The sequence below is a fragment of the Salvia splendens genome, chromosome 6 (assembly GCF_004379255.2).
Source record: "Salvia splendens isolate huo1 chromosome 6, SspV2, whole genome shotgun sequence".
Lineage (NCBI taxonomy): Eukaryota > Viridiplantae > Streptophyta > Magnoliopsida > Lamiales > Lamiaceae > Salvia > Salvia splendens.
The window spans coordinates 15,462,936-15,482,373 of record NC_056037.1 but is presented as its reverse complement, the minus strand read 5'-3'; the positions used below and the strand labels follow the sequence as shown (position 1 = coordinate 15,482,373).

The 19,438-nt window shown below is 38.8% G+C and overlaps 2 protein-coding genes across 2 annotated transcripts; one reads left to right on the top strand and one right to left on the bottom strand.

The window, feature by feature from the left end:
- Positions 1–505: 505 nt before the first annotated feature.
- LOC121808859 (zinc finger protein 2-like) lies at positions 506–856 on the top strand. The gene has a single exon (XM_042209430.1). The coding sequence runs from the start codon at positions 506–508 to the stop codon at positions 854–856; it is 351 nt and encodes a 116-aa protein (XP_042065364.1).
- A 3,791-nt stretch (positions 857–4,647) lies between these two features.
- LOC121808858 (putative late blight resistance protein homolog R1C-3) lies at positions 4,648–12,746 on the bottom strand. The gene is made up of 2 exons (XM_042209429.1): positions 10,044–12,746; positions 4,648–4,853 (listed from the first exon to the last, which is right to left on the bottom strand). Exons 1-2 carry the CDS (start codon positions 12,673–12,675, stop codon positions 4,648–4,650), a joined length of 2,838 nt encoding a protein of 945 aa, XP_042065363.1. The 5' UTR covers positions 12,676–12,746.
- Between the last annotated feature and the right edge of the window lie 6,692 nt (positions 12,747–19,438).

Genomic DNA, 19,438 nt, shown 5'->3' with positions numbered 1-19,438 from the left:
AATTTTGATAGACAGACAATGGAATCAACTGCTGCCATTACTGGAGGCCGACAGCCTAAGCTTGTTTACTCATCAATATCATACCTGAAAATTATGTCTTTCTTTCTCACCATATATATTAATCTAGTAAGAGAGTGTTCAGTTTGCAAGATTGTATCTTGTGATTAAATATGTACTGTGTTTGGTTCATGAAATTGAATATCACAACTCAATCTTAGATGGACAATTACGAGATAATTAGTCATAGTTAACCCCTTATGACTAAAATAATCTCACAACTATATTATAGATTGTATCTTAATACTATTTTAACTAGGAAACTGAACACCACCTAAGTACATTAATTTACCATTTTACCCCCGCTCCACATTTTATCTAGGACAGTGTGGTGCACTTATCAGTTATTCACTAGCACCCTTCATGTGTATATATATACATACACCATGTTTTCTCTCATTTAAAGCAACCTCACTTGCTAACACTGACTAAAATTTGATGAGTAGCCATGAATCACTTTGAGCCCAACACTTCCCTTAACCTAAGCTTATCATCACCTGCGAAAATACAGATGATAAACCTAGGGCACTCATCCTCTCGATCGCCGCCGTTGCGAGTTTTCTCGTGCAACTACTGCAAGCGGAAGTTCTACAGCTCGCAAGCTCTCGGAGGGCACCAAAATGCCCACAAATTGGAGAGAACCCTAGCCAAGAAGACCCGCGAGTTTCGACCGCACTCCTGTCTGGTCCGGGTCAGCGAGCCGGTTTTCGAGAAGAGGGATGTGAGTGGTTATGGGTCTAGAGGGTATATCGAGGGTCAGGATGAAATTAGCCAGCTCGATTTATCTTTGAGGCTTTGAGTTTGAGTTGAGCTTGTTTTTCATCGTACCTATATTTTCTTTTTTACTTTTTAGAAATTAATTAACGTTTAATCTTGTGTTCAACGGGGCGAGTTTGTTGTTTCACGGAATAATAAAAATTATTGTTGTTTAAATTTCGTGGGCAGCAATTAATTTACAACAACGCGTTGTGAATAAAGAGATTGATGCATATTTCTGCGCAAGATTTATGACAAATATTGTGCTTGTTTGTGATCAAGGATGATAACTCAAGAAGTGGGGCCAAAAACACTCGGAGGCTGGCAAACCATCAAATTAAAAATATGAATTGGCAAAGTAAGCTAAATTTGGATGCCGTAAATTCACCATCACCAACCTATATTAGACATATCATGCACATGCCTCTCTTGTCTCACATTTGATTTGAACATCCCATTATAGTCTAGTGTCCTTTTTTTATTCTTCGTAAGGAGCTATAAAGATGCGTTCACAACAATTTATTTTCTTTACCATTTAATTCGTACACATATGTATGGAGTATATAACTCATTTTAATCACATATGCACCTAAGAGCAACTCCAAGGGAAGAGGGTAAATAAAAATGGTATATCATATCTATACCTTCTATTTTTTACTCCTCAAAAAGTGTAATATACCTTTTCAAAAAACAATCAACTCTAAAGAGAAAATGTATATTGAAAAGGTAAATGATTATTTCCTTAAATATATCAACCAATATCTAAACATAAAAATTAAATATTAAAAAATACATTTATCAAATAATATAAAGTGTTAAAAAATACTTTATGTATAAATCAACCCTAAACTAATCAAATATAAAGGGCCTTCTCTACATGAACCCAATTATATATTTAACAAATAATACGTATAAAGTAACTAATAATTTAAAGTGTTAAAAAAATATTAAAAACATAAATGAAGTCTAAATTAATTTTGCCGTAGACGTTTTGTTGCCTTTCTATCTCCAGGCAAGATAAAAAAAACTGATCTTTCTCTTTTACCTTCTATTTAATAGAGAGGTAAAAATACATTATTAAAATGGAAAAATGTATAATACCTTCTCTTATACCTCTTCCCTTAGAGAATATTTTTCCATAAAATAAAAAGCGAACTTGGTAGTTATCATACTTTACCTTCCTTCCTATTTACCTCTCCCATTGGAGATGCTCTAATGATGTTAGGTCATCCACAACGCTGTCACTAAACCGTACCTTAAATTATTATTCGCAGGCCCCACTGTACTTTTTTACTACATGCCTTAACTAAGGGACGGAACCTGCAACCCTCTGTCCCTTAACCGTCCCTTAAATTACTATTCATTCAATTTCATTTTTTATTTTTATTTCCAACCAAATTCAATTAAAAAAACACACTTCATTAAAATTAAAATAAAAGTACAACATAAAATAAAAATACAAAATTCAAAAAAAAAAAAAAAGACATAATTAAAATCCTAAAAAAATAAAAATGACATAATTTAAAAAATAATTTTATAGAAAATAAAAAAAAACTACTCCGCAGGCGAATCATCCCCCGAAGACGGTGGAGGTGCACTGAAGCCACTAGGAGGCGGAATGCCAAGTTGTGCTGCCATAAACGTAATTCCGTTAAGCCAGGCTTGGTATTGGGTAGGCGCCATGCGGGAAGTGTCCGCCATTGTGGCGGTCATGTACATGGCCATAAGGGAGCTGGGGGGGTCCCCCTGAGCCCGCCTGGCTTGGTTCGGCTCGGCCCCTCCTCCCTCTAGCCGCCTTAACCGCATTTCTCCCTTGCGGCCGACGGTGCCCACGGGAGGACCCCCTGGCATCGTCTGCCGGGGTCTCAACCTCCTGCGAGGCAAACTCTTGTGGCCCGCTTCCCGAACCGCCCTCACCAGACGAGTATTGACCACTCGCCGTGTGTATCGTGCGCTTTGATGTCGAGCCCGTGCTGGACCGCACACCTCCGGCCCACCTTTTCTCGTCCTTGACGGCCACCCAAACATCGTCATATTTGAATTGTTTGCCGGTGTCTTCAAAGTAGACCCGCAAAGCCGACCTCAGAATGTCGGCTCCCGTGGCTCAACTGTGGTAATGAGCCGCTTCATTCTTGTAGATGGCGCAGAATCGTTTGACCTCTTTGTCGACTCGGTCAAAGTGAGAGCGGAACATCTTATATGTGCGGCGGCGGATCTTATTCAGCTTAATCTCGTGGTAGGCCTCGATGACCTTTTCCTAGAAGCACTTTCGGGGTTGTTGATTCCCGACGATGGGATCGTACGAGACGCTGATCCAGGCATTGTACCGTACGGATGCCGGCCTAGATCCTCCTCCTCCTCCTCGTCCGCCTCCGCCTCTGCCCTGGAGCTTCCCCCGCCTCGGCCTTCTTCCGGAGTGGGTTGAACCGGATAATCCTCCAGAATCTGGGATAATCCCTGCAAATACTACGGGGCGGAGGGACGGGCGTATGCATCCACATCAAAATTGGGTGGTTGGTACCCCCCGGCGTCGACGAACCCTGGGTGCCCGGCGTCGACGAATCGGAACCACCCAATGTGTTGTACATGCTCCCCCAGTCGCTGAACGCGTTGAGATCCCATGCGCCGGAGCCACCACCGCCAGAGTTTCCGTCGCCGGACATTTTGTGATGAGATGTTAGATGAAAATTGGAGAGGAAATGGAGATGATTTGGGAAGAATAGATGTGTAGTTGTGTGTGAAATGAGGATGAATTAGGAGTATTTATATGGTAAAAAAAATGGAAAAACGGCTATTAACGGTAATATTACCGTTTCCCATTTTTTTTTTATTTAATTCAAATTTTTTTAAAAAATAAATTATTGCGTCAGCGTGACGATGCCCACTCGCGGGCCGGCGAGTAGGCGTCACACATGGAGTAGCAGAAATAGGAATGCTAGATTGCAAGCCTGCAGAAACACCGATGATGTAGAACCATGGTCTTTGACTGACTGAAGGGGCAGAGCTTACGCACCAAACAAGATATCAACGATTGGTGGGTAAACTTATCTATCTTTCTCACACGAGGCCGGATATTGCATATGATGTGGGAATAGTTAGTCAATTCATGCATAAACCTCAAGCCGATCATTGGGAAACAGCATTGAGAATTGTGCGCTACTTGAAGGGAACTCCAGGACATGGGATATTGTTCGAGAATCATGGGAACTTAGCAGTACATGGATTCACCGATGCAGATTGGGCAGGGAATCCAAACGACCGAAGATCTACCGCAGGGTACTTTACCTTCATGGGAGGTAATCTTGTGACATGGCGAAGCAAGAAGCAAAAGGTGGTGGCTTTGTCAAGTGCAGAAGCAGAGTTCCGTGGGATCAAGAGTGGATTGACAGAAATCCTATGGATAAAGAAGTTAATGACAGAACTTGGCTTGATGCCAAACGAGCCGTGCAGACTCTTTTGTGACAACAAAGCAGCGATCAGCATATCTGAGAATCCAGTACAACATGATCCGACGAAACACGTTGAGATGGACCGTCATTTCATCAAGGAGAATATAGAAGCAAATGTGATAGATCTTTCATTTGTTCGTTCAAGAGATCAGTTGGCAGATATTCTTACGAAGGCAGTGGATGCAATAAGCTTCAGTGAAGTATTGGGCAAGTTGAAAATAGGAGATCTCATTGTTCAACTTGAGGGGGAGTGTCAGAAATCAGCAAGAATCAAGCGAAGATTATGAGAAGATTGTGAAATCAATGTAGAATGATTCTTTCCTGATTTATTGCTAGGGTAAATCATATTAAAATCATACCATATGTACATAATCTCCTTGCCTATTTACGCGAGTAATCTCATACCATTGTATATACTTGAATGAATAAAAGAGGAGCCTTTCTCAACACCATTCCACCCCATTGTATGTAGCAAAATGAGATTCCTGTCGATGAGATCTTTCAGATAAGTGTCAGCTACCTCCTCCAAACTTAGGCCTTCCTTTGGTTTCACAAATCCCTCAGCAACCCAATATCTCACAAGCACATAAGCTTTTATCCATACAAGTTCACTAGAAATCCCCATATACATAAAACATGGATTTAGACATGGAGTGATGCCACGTCGCCCTGCTCAGTGGCACGGAGGTGCTCGATGTATCGAGCAGCACCATGCCGTCGGCAAGAGCACAGCATGCCGCACCGTCGGCACGGACGCCGTCCTTCAAGGAAAGCACCGATGGGATGCTTTCATGTGCCATAACGAATTAAAGGTTGTAAATAGTAGTAGTATTTGTATTTATCTTCTATATTTAAGAGTATGCGCTTATAAAACAGATTTTTTTAATTGATAACATATTCATGACTTTTTAAATAGTAGTAGTATGTGCATGCTTTACTGCAAAAAGTTAGTTTTTGGAAATATTAATATGTACATAATGTTATAAAAATTGAAATTAATAACCATCTAAGATAATTGCATATTGGTTGTTACTGTATTTATTTATTATTATGTTTGATCATAATCCATTTTATGTTATTGAACATTAAGTCTGATTCATTATTTCATATTAATATTTTGAATGGAGTACATAATTTCTGAAAAATGTAATTTTTTTTGGCAGGATCCAAACTTGTTACATTCAGTATCATTAAGCCTAATCGTTCCATGAATACAACTTTTTGCATGTGTAGATCTGGATCGGTTTTAAAAAGTTCGAATTCGAATGATACAAAATAAAATACACATAAATTAATCTCAAGAAATCGTATATCTATATTAATTAGGCTTTACTGTGTCAAATTACATCAAAGGTGTATTTTTTATATAAATTTATGAAGATATATAAAATTATAGGGGAGAATTAAATCTTCATATAAAAAATGAATATAATGAAACAACAACGACAACAAACACCGTCATTGGAGAGGGGGAAAAGGGGCCTCACTTTTGTACAACGGTGGGAAAAGAGTGAGTAGGAAGAGAAAATAGGTGAAGAGTTTTGGCAAAATATTTTATTCTCTTTATCCTTCTTCTACTTACTCCTGGTAATCAATTATTGAAAAAAATAGTTTGTTAAAAAATTATTATAATAAATACTTATAATTTATACTCTTAAAAGGTATATTCGGTTACTCTTTCATCAATCTTTTAATATACTCATATAATTTATTATTTCATAAATGTTATTGATATTTCTTTTTTATTTTAATTATAATAAAATTAAAAATAAATTCATGGCAACAAACCAAACTAATCAACAATTTTTATTTCTTTCGATTGTGCCAAAGTAGTTGAGTCATTATAATAAATACTTACTACAACTTCGACTTTAAAGGTTTATTTTTATTTTATATTATTGATTAGTAACTCAAATTTATTTTGGTATAATTAAATTAGTGTAATAAATATTTGTAGATATAATTATTTGTATAATAAAATTATTAATCATATTCGCAATACATTTCCTTATTTTTGAAGTGTATATAATGATATTACTTTCTTAATTCTGTTACATTATTTAAAATTTATATGTAATAAATGAAAATTATGTGACCCGTGCATAGAAGATGTGGTAATACTAGTGTTACAAAAACTAGAACAATGTCATTTTCTATTCTAAAATACAAACTACATAGAAGGCCTTAATCCTTGGGATAGTAAATATGAAGTCTATTGGTTGGTAGACGTAGACCCTGTTGTCTTACCTCTTCATCGAATATGTTTGCTTGTTCCACAGTCGGAAAATGCACATGGAGTTGAAGTTCATGATTGTCGAGACTCACTTGTTCCATCAGTGATGATTCCGCGAATTTTTGATGATGATAAATGCTCGTAAAAATAAATTACGACACAGAGAATTTTACGTGGTTCGATTTACTGAGGTAAATCTACGTCCACGGGGAGAAATGGGGGCAGGTTTGTATTGCTTGATCTGCGAATTACAGCTTACAACACAGACTTGCTATATGATTATTTCTCTAGAGAGATTCTAACCTCTTTCTATCAGATCTAAGTTCTATTTATACATAGAACTGAGATCGTGGCTTGCATCACCACCCTAAGTCGTGGAGGTCACGGAGGTCATGAGATCCTGCATGGCCACTAATTAGGCGGTGGCTTACATCATCAGTAATTATGTCGTGGATGTCGTGGAGGTCATGAGAGCCTGCATGGGTCCACCGATGCTGAGACCGAACTGCTGAACTATTGCCGAGCAGCTTTTGCCGATCTGAGAGTAGAGCTTGATGCCGACCTGAGGGCAGAGCTTGATTGGTTGGTTTTTACTGAGCTGTAGGCTGAGGCCGAACTCTTTGGTCATGCCGAACTGATACTCTTTCTTGGGCTTTGTGCTGGCTTGTTTAGTACGTACTCCATCACTACCCCCCCCGAAAAGCGAAGTGAATCACTTCGGCATCCTGGATAATGGTACGGGGTAAGTTGATGTTTGTCCTCGGTCTTATGAAGTGAACTCTTCTTTGACCAGACTTGGTCCTTGGTCTTGATGAAATAAACATCTTTGACCGGACTCGTCTTTGGCCTGATGAAATAAACATCTTTGACCGGACTCGTCTTTGGTCTGATGAAATAAACATCTTTGACCGGACTAAGCTTGTGTCCTAATTTGGCGAGTTTTATCGCTCGGATCGGACTTTCCGTTGTCCTAATTTGGGGATCGGACTTTCCCTTGTCCTAATTCGGCGAGTTTTATCGCGAGAATCGGACTTTCGTTGCAGTTCGTTTCAGACGAAGTGCTTGATTTTTAAGCCGAATTGTGGTCTTGTATCCTCTTTAGAAGCTTGGACTTCACAATCGTTGGCTTATTGCAGCTCGTTTCAGACGAACTGCTTGTTTAAGCTGAATTGTGGTCTTGTATCTTCTGTAGAAGCTTTGACTCACAATCGTTGGCTTGTACATGTTCTAAGAAGGGGATCAGCCTTCGAAGAACAAGATACCTCAGTTACATTTGTAAGAGACGACACTCACATAGACAGACACAACGCACGTAAGACAAACAAAAACGCACATAGGCAAAGAGAGCAAAATAAAAAACAAGGAAAGCACATAAGACTGACTGACCGGACTGTCTCTTACAAAGGGAACTTTTTGAGGTTGGAAACGTACCATGTTCGGGGTACTTGTGCTCCTGACGCGTGAGTCAATTTGTAAGACCCTTTGCCGAGGACTTCTGACACCCGATATGGACCTTCCTATGTGGGCTCGAGTTCGCCCAGCTTTTCTGCTCGGCTTACTTCGTTGTTTCTCAAGACGAGATCTCCCACTTGAAATTGCAGCTTCTTCACCCTTTGGTTGTAATACCGGGCTACTTGCTCCTTGTACTTGGCTGCTTTTAGGCAGGCCAATTCTCTTCTTTCTTCGGCAAGATCTAGTTCGGCTCTCAGTCCATCACCATTCATTTCTGAGGAGAAATTGAGTTCGGGGACTGGATATGCCGATCTCAACCGAATCACGGCTTCAGTGCCGTACACCATCGAGTTCGGCTCCGGTGTGACTTCGGTCATTTCGCCGGCCTCTGATTCCGGCTGCTGTGATTGCTATGCTTGATGGTGCCGAACTGATTGCTCGGCACTTTTAAGCGCAATCTGCGAACACACTTGCTCTTTTTCGATCACCTCGGATGACCGCTATCTCTCCTTTAGTGGAGAAGGTGTTCGGCGAGGATGCCTCTGATCGCTATGACCGGGCTTCTTTTTGTCTTCTCTGGATGAGCTGTCTAAAGACCGTTTTCGACGGTCTGCCTCATCGGCACGAGAAAACTTGTCCGCAATGTCCCACATCTCTTGAGCTGTTTGCGGACCGCACTCCACGAGCTTTCTGTAGAGAGCTCCGGGCAGGATTCCATTTTGGAATGCCGAAATGACAAGTAGATCATTGAGATTATCTACTTGTAGGCATTCCTTGTGGAATCTCGTCATAAAATCGCTGATCTTTTCGTCGCGACCTTGACGTATAGAAAGCAGCTGAGCCGAAGTGATCCGGGCTTCCGCTTTCTGAAAGAACCTCCTGTGGAAAGCATCCATTAGATCTCGGTAGGATCTAATGCTGCCTTGGGGGAGGCTATCGAACCACCTTCTTGCGTTCCCGATATGCAGCTCGGGAAACAGCTTGCACATGTGGACCTCGTTGAGACCCTGGTTCGCCATGTTATATTGATAGCGTCCCAAGAAATCATGAGGATCCACGAGTCCGTCATAGGTTATCGACGGAGTTCGGTAGTTCTGTGGTAGGGAAGTTCGGGTAATATCGTCCGAGAACGGAGTCCTCAATGCTCCGTACATGGCGAACCCGACATTTCTTCGGTATGGAGGAGATGGAGTTCTCCTGTGATTCCGGTACCGAGGATTCTTTCTTCTGGAAGACATGATACTACTGCGGTAGTGACTTTCTTGTGCGGAGGGAGAGGGAGAATCCGCCGTTTTCGCCTCCGGCTGCTTTTGGCTTCTCGCAGGAAGGTTAAGAATTCCTCCTGCTTTTCAGCCAAAAACAGCTTGACAGCCTCGTTCAAATCGGGCTGCTGGGAAGACTCGGTGTGACGGCTTTTGGAGCGGCTTGTTCCTCCGCCATGAGAACTGGTGGTGGATTTATCCCTAGGCTGTTTTCCAGACCTATGGGATGGATTGGCTTCCTCCTGGTTCTCACGGGCAGGAATACGGGTACTCTGCGATCTGGTATGCATTTTTTGGGTTGAAAAAATGGTCAAAAATTCGCTTTATCACAAATTTGGTTCTCTGTTTCCCACAGACGGCGCCAGTGATGATTCCGCGAATTTTTGATGATGATAAATGCTCGTAAAAATAAATTACGACACAGAGAATTTTACGTGGTTCGATTTACTGAGGTAAATCTACGTCCACGGGGAGAAATGGGGGCAGGTTTGTATTGCTTGATCTGCGAATTACAGCTTACAACATAGACTTGCTATATGATTATTTCTCTAGAGAGATTCTAACCTCTTTCTATCAGATCTAAGTTCTATTTATACATAGAACTGAGATCGTGGCTTGCATCACCACCCTAAGTCGTGGAGGTCACGGAGGTCATGAGATCCTGCATGGCCACTAATTAGGCGGTGGCTTACATCATCAGTAATTATGTCGTGGATGTCGTGGAGGTCATGAGAGCCTGCATGGGTCCACCGATGCTGAGACCGAACTGCTGAACTATTGCCGAGCAGCTTTTGCCGATCTGAGAGTAGAGCTTGATGCCGACCTGAGGGCAGAGCTTGATTGGTTGGTTTTTACTGAGCTGTAGGCTGAGGCCGAACTCTTTGGTCATGCCGAACTGATACTCTTTCTTGGGCTTTGTGCTGGCTTGTTTAGTACGTACTCCATCAATCAGTATCCTCAATGCCGACATGGCAAGACACATGCTACAGTCTCGCAATACAATAGCTTGGAGTGTTGGTACTTCTCCAATATCAAAAGGGATCTCGCCCAATTTAGGTGTTTCCTTTATACGAAGATACTCGAGTACTGGAAAATGGGAGCTATTTGCGTTCCAATAAATCAAATCATCACAACACGAAATCTCCAATACCTGAAGACTGGAAAATTCCTCGTCAACAAGGTTCCACTCGGCTCCTTCCAGCTTGTCCAATTGTAAATATCGAAGATGCGGCAATGATGCAATCATCAGACTCAAACCTTCCCACTGAAGATGACAATTCTGTAAACACAGTTTTATAAGTGAAGTCGGGAATGTGAAGCTTAAAACAACACCGTTCCCAAATTTGCACTCTAGGAATTCCAGTTTATTGAAACGGCCAAGATTTTGAGAGCAATAATATGAGCTTGCTTCACAATAAGGGAAATGGTCATCATCATACAACAGTGACAATTCTTTGACGTTTGGCATCCTTTTGCAAACCTCTTGAGTCAATCTCAAGTTCTCCACTCCTTTAAGTGTGTGTAGGTTTTGCAAGACAATGCATTCTTCTTCTTGATCACTGGGAATAGGATCGGGAAGATACAATCTCTTGAACTCGAGATGCCTAAGTTGCGGCATCTCCCATATCTCGTAGGGAGCGATGATTTGGGCATCGAAATCCATTAAGATTAATGTCTGCATGTTCCACAGGAGGGATATTGATGAAGGAAGGTAGGGTGTCCGGTTAAAGAGTGTCCTTTGAGTGGGTGTGAAACAAGAGAAAGCAAGATATCGTAAGTTCAGTTGCTGAAAATTAGCACCTGGGAAATATCCTCCTCCAGTCTTCAACACCTTATGGATATCAACCGATAGTCTCAGTAATCTTGGCAACTCGTCAAAGTCAAACTCCCCTTCTTGGTGTATAAGAGAACGGAGCAGTGGTGTTGATTTTAGAGCAGCGGTGACATGACTGCTACGTTGTTTCTTAGGTTTAGTAAGCACAATGCGATGCTCCTCCTTCTGTATGCCTACGACTTGTGTGTCATCTTCAGGCACACACATAAACTTATCTTTCTTCCCCATCTTCAGGCACAACTCTCTCACTGTATCGTGAATACCACAATATGCCACTTTTCCGTACCACCACATTGTATGTAGCAAAATGAGATTCCTGTAGATGAGATCATTCAGATAAGTCTCAGCTACCTCCTCCAAACTTAGGCCTTCCTTTGGTTTCACAAATCCCTCAGCAACCCAAAATCCAACAAGCTCAGAAGCTACTATATTCTTATCTTCAAGGAAAATCCCCATATAAAGAAAACATGGCTTTAGACAAGCGGGGAGGTGCTCATAACTCAAACTTATTATTTTCAAGCATTGATCATCGGCATCCGCCCCTACACTCGAAATTGGGTTTATGAAACTAGCAACTTTCTCCCAATATTCAATCTCCTTAGATGATTTTCGAAGATGCCCCCCAATTACAACAATTGACAGTGGAAGTCCTCCGCATCTTTTCACTATCTTTTTCCCAATCTCTTCTAATTCAATAGGGCAGTCTTCTTCTCCAAACACCTTCCCACAAAACAGCTCCCAACTTTTATCATTATCTAAAAACCTCATCTTGAAAGGGGAAGAGCTCAGACAAGTGGCCAAGTTTAATAGCCGCGTGGTTACAATAACACAACTTCCATTGCCGTTATTCGGCAAAAACATCTGTATCTCCTCCCAAGCTTCAATACTCCACATATCATCCAACACAACTAAATACCTTCTACGCCATAACCTTTTATGCAACTCTTCTCCCAATTCCCCAAAATTTCCACCAGTGGTGGAGGTGGAATTTTCTCCAAACAATAGGTGAACAAGAATATTTTGTACACTATAATCCTGAGATATTGCAGCCCAAAGGCGAATATCAAAGTGGTGCTTAGTAAGTAAATGCTCGTAAGCATTTCTAGCGAGAGTAGTCTTACCCATTCCCCCCATTCCAACGATGGGTATGACTCTCCGGCTGGAAGGTTCTCCCACGAGCATTTCCACAAGCCCTAGAACAACATCATCGCATCCTACCATAAGATTCTTCCCGGAGGTCAGAGGCGCTGATGAATACGCCGCTTTTGAGTCACTTATCGCTTTGAACTGCATAACCTTCTTCTTGACAAAATTCAAGCCGTCAATTGCTTTTTGTAAATCAAGCAAGAAATAATTAAGCCTTGATTTACCACCACCAAGAGTAGATCCAGCTTGGATTTGATCGACTACGTGTGATTCGACAACATCGTGAGCTTTATGAGCCGCGGATGTGATTCGGCTCTCTAATAATTCTCCGTGAGAATCAGAGGTTTCGAGGAAATCGATCAGGAAATTGACGATTTGGGAAAGGGATGTGATCTGTTTGATTTCAAAAGAAAAGGAATGGGTGGGGTGATTAGGAATCAGCTGCAGATCATTCATGAGAGAAACTAGTGCTGCGTAGGCTGCCATTGATTTTCCTATCAATATTCAGTGTTTGATTTCAGTAGAAAGCAGCGAGCAGGTTTATGACAAGTCAATGATTGAAGCCATAATGATTATGCACATTCATAGAAATGGAGTAGGTTTGATTTATTATTACTAAAATGTTCATAGCAATTGAAAATTGCCAATAGTTATAAATATATTATTTCCGTCCCCTTCAAAGACAAATTTAAAAATAGAAATTTCACTTTCGCCACCTCAATATTCTTTTATTTAACATATTAAAAAAATTGAATAAACTTTTTTGGTCATATTCTTAAAGTTTATAAACGTATTATTGTAATATTAAATCAAAGTCTACGAAGCGTGTAGTCATATTTTTAAAGATTAAAGTACATTTAATACCAATCCAAACTTTAGACAACAAAATATACTCTTTATCTCCATCCACCATTTAAAGAGCTCTTTTGATTAGGTATGAAGTTTTAGAAATTATTTAACTTTGTGAAGATAAGTAAAGAAAGAAAGTGAATGAAATGTGAAACTCAATTTTAGTACTCACTGCGTCCCAACTAATTTGAGTCATTTCCTTTTTGACAAAAAATAAAACATCCAATTACTATTTTATTATATCACCCACTTTATTCTTTCTATATCATTCCTACTTTATTAATCTCTTCTACTTTTCAACATAGTAATTTTTAAATCCATGTGTCTAAAAGTTTGGGTCAACTTAGTTGGAACGAACAAATATTAGTTTTATAATTGATTATGGGTATAAAAAGTTAGTAAAATGGAGATCCGCATACTAAAAGGAAAAAAAAGTGAATGGTTCTATAAATTATGAACAACCTAAAATGGTAAAATAATTAATTAAATGGTAAATAGAGAGTAATTCCTTATCATATATTAAATCGTAGAAATAATGGCTCAAATGTGGTTGAACCATAGGGATGGAATACTGCTTGAATTAGTATTTATCTAAAGAAGGGGAAAATGATTAAAAATGAAAGAAACATATATATAGGGTCATGATCTATGGCAAACACCTCTTAACCATATAACTAGAGAACAAATCACAGCCACAAGATCAAGAAAATCAAGGGCTAGTATTAATACATGTAATTTTTTAATTTAAGGAGAAATTAGTTCCCTCAATTACAAATTTACTCCACAATAACAAGGCGGGGTATAATAGTCATTGCAGCCAAAATTAGTTGTTCAACTTTGTAAAGGCTGTAGAGAAGAATCGACTTCTCTCTACTCTCATGGCGTCGCAATTGCAGGCAACCACGCCCGAATCGGACTGGAAATCCGACGTTACAGCCTACGCTTTCGATGAATCTACATTCTTCCTGCGCCGTTGCTGCTGCGTCTGGACTTTCCCTTGCTACGGCACCCCAAAACCAAAAATTGGGAGCGAATTTCCACTTCGGAGACCGAACACCACGACGGCGACCGGAGCTGGTGGAGCGATGAAGTGGAGGCGTTTAAAAAGGTGAGAGAATGGCCGGAGCTAGTGGCGGGGCCGAAGTGGAAGACGTTCATCCGGCGCTTTAACAATTGATAACCAGATCTTCTCACCTCTAATTTCAACTTGTTGCGCAACGACCGGGTCTTTTGGTTGATGTCATACCTGAATAGTACTGAATTACAGAAAAATAGATTAAATTTTGGTGGAAAAGGAATACTAGTCCAATATTATTGTGCAGCATCAAATTAAAATTTAACCTGGGTGGAGCAGAAGAATAATCACAAATCTATGCAAACGCTTCATCATCTGCAGAGTGAAGTTCAATCACCAGTCAATCATGTCGAGAGAGAGAAAGAGAGCAGGGAGAATAGGAAAAATAAAAATAAAAATAAATGAAAAGCAATTGGAAGCGACCATTTGTAGTCGTTTATCGCCGATGCATCATCATCAAGATTCTCACCTTCCAAAGGAGATAGCATTAAACTTACTTGCTTTTGCATGTGAATCTTGATCATGATCATGCTAAGAGTGATGTGTTTTGTAAACTTACTTGTTTTTGCATGTGAATCTTGATCATGATGAATTTTACTTCACTCTTGTTTACAAAACACGTCACTCTTATTATGATTTTACTTCACTGTTATTTACAAAACACGTCACTCTTATTATGATTTTGCTTCACCCTTGTTTACAAAACACAACACTCTTAGCATGATTTTACTTCACTCTTGTTTACAAAACACGTCACTCTTATTACGATTTTAAACAAGAGTGAAGTAAAATCATGCTAAGAGTGATATGTTTTGTAAACAAGAGTGAAGTAAAATCATGCTAAAAGTGATGTGTTTTGTAAACAAGAGTGATGCGTTTTATAAACAAGAGTGAAGTAAAATCATAATAGGAGTGATGTGTTTTGTAAACAAGAGTGAAGTAAAATCATGTTAGGAGTGATGTGTTTTGTAAACAAGAGTGGAGTAAAATCATGCTAGGAGTGATGTGTTTTGTAAACAAGAATAATGTGTTTTATAAACAGGAGTGAAGTAAAATCATAATAAGAGTGATGTGTTTTGTAAACAAGAGTGATGTGCTTTATAAACAGGAGTGAAGTAAAATCATGCTAAGAGTTATGTGTTTTGTAAACAAGAGTGAAGTAAAATCATGCTAAGAGTAATGTATTTTGTAAACAGGAGTGATGTGTTTTATAAACAGAAGTGAAGTAAAATCATAATAAGAGTGATGTGTTTTGTAAACAAGAGTGAAGTAAAATCATGCTAAGAGTGATGTGTTTGTAAACAAGAGTGAAGTAAAATCATGCTAAGAGTGATGTGGGAATTTATCCATATTTTTATAGAGTTATCCCAAATTTAAGATCATTCAAAAATTCCAAAATATTAAGCTTATTAAAAAACAAACATGCATGGCTACACATCCAATTCTCCACAATTATAGCATCCATCCAAACTCCTTCAATACTCTCTTTAATGCTAATCATCACTGTAAAACAACAAACATGTTATGCAGAAGATCACATAACATGGATAGAGAATGAAGAGAGATTACAAGAAAATAATCATTAGCCATAACAATCGAATTAATTCTCAAATTAAACGGGAAAAGCCGGTTACGAGCAGCTCATCTACTTAAAGTGTAAATCACATGCACAAAAAGTGATAGAACCAATCAATTACAGAACTGAAGAATTCGGAAACAAAGTTAGAGATACCAGCGACGGATAGCAAATTGAGAGGTGGATTGTTGATCGAGACGACGGCGATGCCGTCGGATCCGACCTCCACCACTGTTTTAGCAAGCATTGTCGTCGCTCCGGCGATGAGTAGAAAAATAATTGACTTGTGTCGTAAAAAGATTCCGAGTTTGGCGCTTCCACCACCAAATAATTTCACGCCGATGAGTAGAAAAACAATTTCATTTTTTCATTTGGAATTGAATATGGTTTCCAAAAATGCCCTTGTTAATTACTTTTTATTTAAAACATGTAAAAATAGCTAAGCCATAAGATTAAATTGGAGTATTAAGATGTGTGGCTGAGATTTGTTCTCTAGTTATACACTTAATATTAGTTATACTTTGATCACTACCCTATATATATATATATATATATATATATATAGGATTGTGATCAAGATAGAACCATTCTTAAACGTAGAACCATTCTTAAACGTAGAACAAATGCCAAACGGAGGTCGTTAGATCTTTTAATCCAATGGTGTTAATTTGCACAACAACTTCCCATTACAACCAAAACTATTATTAATGGGTGAATGCAGATAAGTGAAAAAATAAAGCATGCATGGACTCTTCTTCGTTTCATTCATTCTTCCATCAACATGTGAGTTTTTTCACTTGTTGAGTCCGGAATGTCGTGAAAACATAGTCTAATATGTATGATTTTTAATCTTGACCGTCATTTTTTCCTCATCCAATGAATAAAATATGTAGAGTTCTAGGTTCTACACTTAAGATTGGTTCTATCTTTAACGCAACCCTATATATATATATATATATATATATGTATATATATAGGGGAGCATTATTCTCCTTTTCATTACTAACATCCTTTGTTCTTCTTATTAATAGGCGTTAGATTGTAGTAATCAACGGTCCAGATTTCTACTACCAATATTTATCCGTGTTGCATTATGGAACCTGTGTTTATGCATTATAAGGCTAAAAGTGTCATTCTACACAAATAGAACTGCCAGAATTTGGAAATGGCGAAATTTTTGGGATTTGAAACATCCGCCTCTTCATTCTCGGTCATTAAGCTTTGTAAACCCTTTCTCCACTCTCTCCACTATCTAAACCCTAGATCTCGTTCGCCGCTCTGAATTCATTGAAGAAATCGTCCAATATTTCAACATCCACCCTCCACCGTTGCTAAGACCGAACCGATATCGGCGTCAAGGTACGTTACTTTCCTGTAATTTTGTTGTAGCCACGAAAAATATAAACTGGAACAGCGACAATTGTCGCGGCTCATGAAATTCACACTGAATTTTATTGTTTTGGGTATAAAAGCATGGATATTGTTATCCGAGTGGGTTATATTGTTTGGGCTGAAATTTCTCTGCATCCGACTGTGGTTTTTGTGTTTTGCGTTTGAAATCATGGATTTTGGTGTTTGATTTGGTTATTTCCCGACAGATTTAGAATGCCTAAGCGAGGACGTCCGCGCTCACAATCATCCCAAGCTGCAGGTATATTTGCGGCGCTGCTTGTGCTATTCAATATTTTATCCGTCTATTTTGTGGAAGGATAATTGCATGTTGGATTATTGCATTATGTGTATATGTAGGTTTCATTATGTGAAGTAAATGATGCATTATTGCGGGTGTTGTGTTTTTTACTGACTAGACTCTGACAAAATTATATTTGTGCATTATTTATGTTGTACTATGCATTATTTAACATGATTTTTGCATTATGTTGGCTATATTATGCATTAACACGGGTGTTGGCTACGGGGGTTAAGCAACTCCGGCAAAGTATAAATCTGATTATTGTTTGGTGTGGGAAGTGCATCATAAATCTGTAATCATGCATATGCTGTAGTTTATGGTTCATTATGAGTTGTATTCTTGATATTGGTTACTAGTTTTTTGGTGTAATACATGTGCATTTTTTGGGTTTAGACAATGCATTATGTCCTATGAAATGTACATTATGTTAAGTATAGTATGCATTATAACAGGGTATTATTAGAATCTGCCATTGTGCAGCCGATGTAGTTTAACTATTACGAGTATAGTAAGCACATCAGCGGTGTTGATTGTATTTGTTAATTGCCTCGTATCAGAAACTAAGTTTCAGGTTTTTGATTAAATTGACAAATATTTTATCTGATTGTAATAAGTGCATTATTTGATTTGACAAACGCATTATGGGTACTGTTTTATGCATTATGTGTTCTGACTGAGGCAATATTTGTTGTGATTAATACATGTGCATTATTTGCTTTGTTTAACGCATTATTTGCTTTGTCTTACGCATTTTTGATTCTGTTTTATGAATTAAGTATCAGGGTGTTGATTAACTTAATGCACTTCCCACAACAAACTTACACAACTCCTATCATGTTGTCCTTTGAGTTGGTGATATTTTCTGATGTGTTGTGTTGGTTGCTAATATCAGAGAAGCAGCTTAGAGAGAAGATAGACGACGCAGTGGACGACATTATACCAGTTGCATTGGCAAAAAAATTCAGAAAGAGATTGGCTGATGTAGGCCCAAGTACGTCTAGAAGTGAGGGTGAGCCAAATCAACCTACAGGTCGAAAAAGTGATCGACTCTATTGTCGGTGAACGCCATCAGAATTCCTTAATTGCTTGAAGCAGTTGAATCCTTATCATATTCCACGTAATGTAAACGACATAGTAAATAATGCAAGATGTAAAACAAATAATGCACTTATTCAGAAATGTATTATGTGCAGTACGTTTATTTATGCAGTGCATTATGTATACATACAAAGGCATTATTTATATTATATTATGCATTATGAGATTTGTCCTGTTTATATGGGTAAATTGGTTTTGTAGTCCTTAACAGTCGTGTAATTGTTTAGTTTCTTACGTACTTTCGTATTTGGTATATTACATTTGTGAACTATCATTGTCCGCATCAGACAAATAAAATTTGACATTACTTATGTTATGTGCTGCATTGTTTTTTGAAAAGTGGATATAGATACGAAGAATAGATATGTGCATTATTTGATTAAAGGAGTGCATTATGCATCAACAAATGCTCATTATTTTGCATACAGTAGGGAACACAAGTATCCATGGCGTCATGGATACTTCATTGAGTTAACTTCACAGATATATATAGTACTCGACTGATATATAATCCATTAATGAACAGAAAAAGTTTACTAATGCAACAAACCACCTGTTTCAACTTATAATACTACGACAAAGATTTGAACAACAATACTACTAGGACCCAAACAAAAGCTGTGATGTGCTGTTTAAAGAACATAACTCAAGCTTGAAAGATATACTAGCCTTACAACCACAACGCTTAGATAACTTCCTCCGCTAGATACTGAAACCCGACCGGGCATTCAACTGGTCATCTTCGTTCGACTTCTTCTTTCCTTCCCTATTGCATACTACGAGATACCAGGTTGTGACATCATCGACCTTTCTCATCGCTTGTTTGCGCGTATCAAAGCCAACTGCGCGGGCTTATACCTCGTAAAAAGCAAAAGCGAATTCCAAGGATTGGAATTTCAGACCGACATGAGGCTTAAGCTCCGGAGAACATTCACGAACAACACTCTCTATACACAAA

Excerpts from the sequence above, each read along its gene's own strand:
- LOC121808859 (XM_042209430.1), top strand. The coding sequence starts at position 506 with ATGAATCACTTTGAGCCCAACACTTCCCTTAACCTAAGCTTATCATCA.
- LOC121808858 (XM_042209429.1), bottom strand. The coding sequence starts at position 12,675 with ATGGCAGCCTACGCAGCACTAGTTTCTCTCATGAATGATCTGCAGCTG. Across the intron at positions 4,854-10,043 it reads TAAAAACCAACCAATCAAGC|CTTATGTGCTTGTGAGATAT; the intron begins TCTGCCCTCAGG and ends TATGGATAAAAG.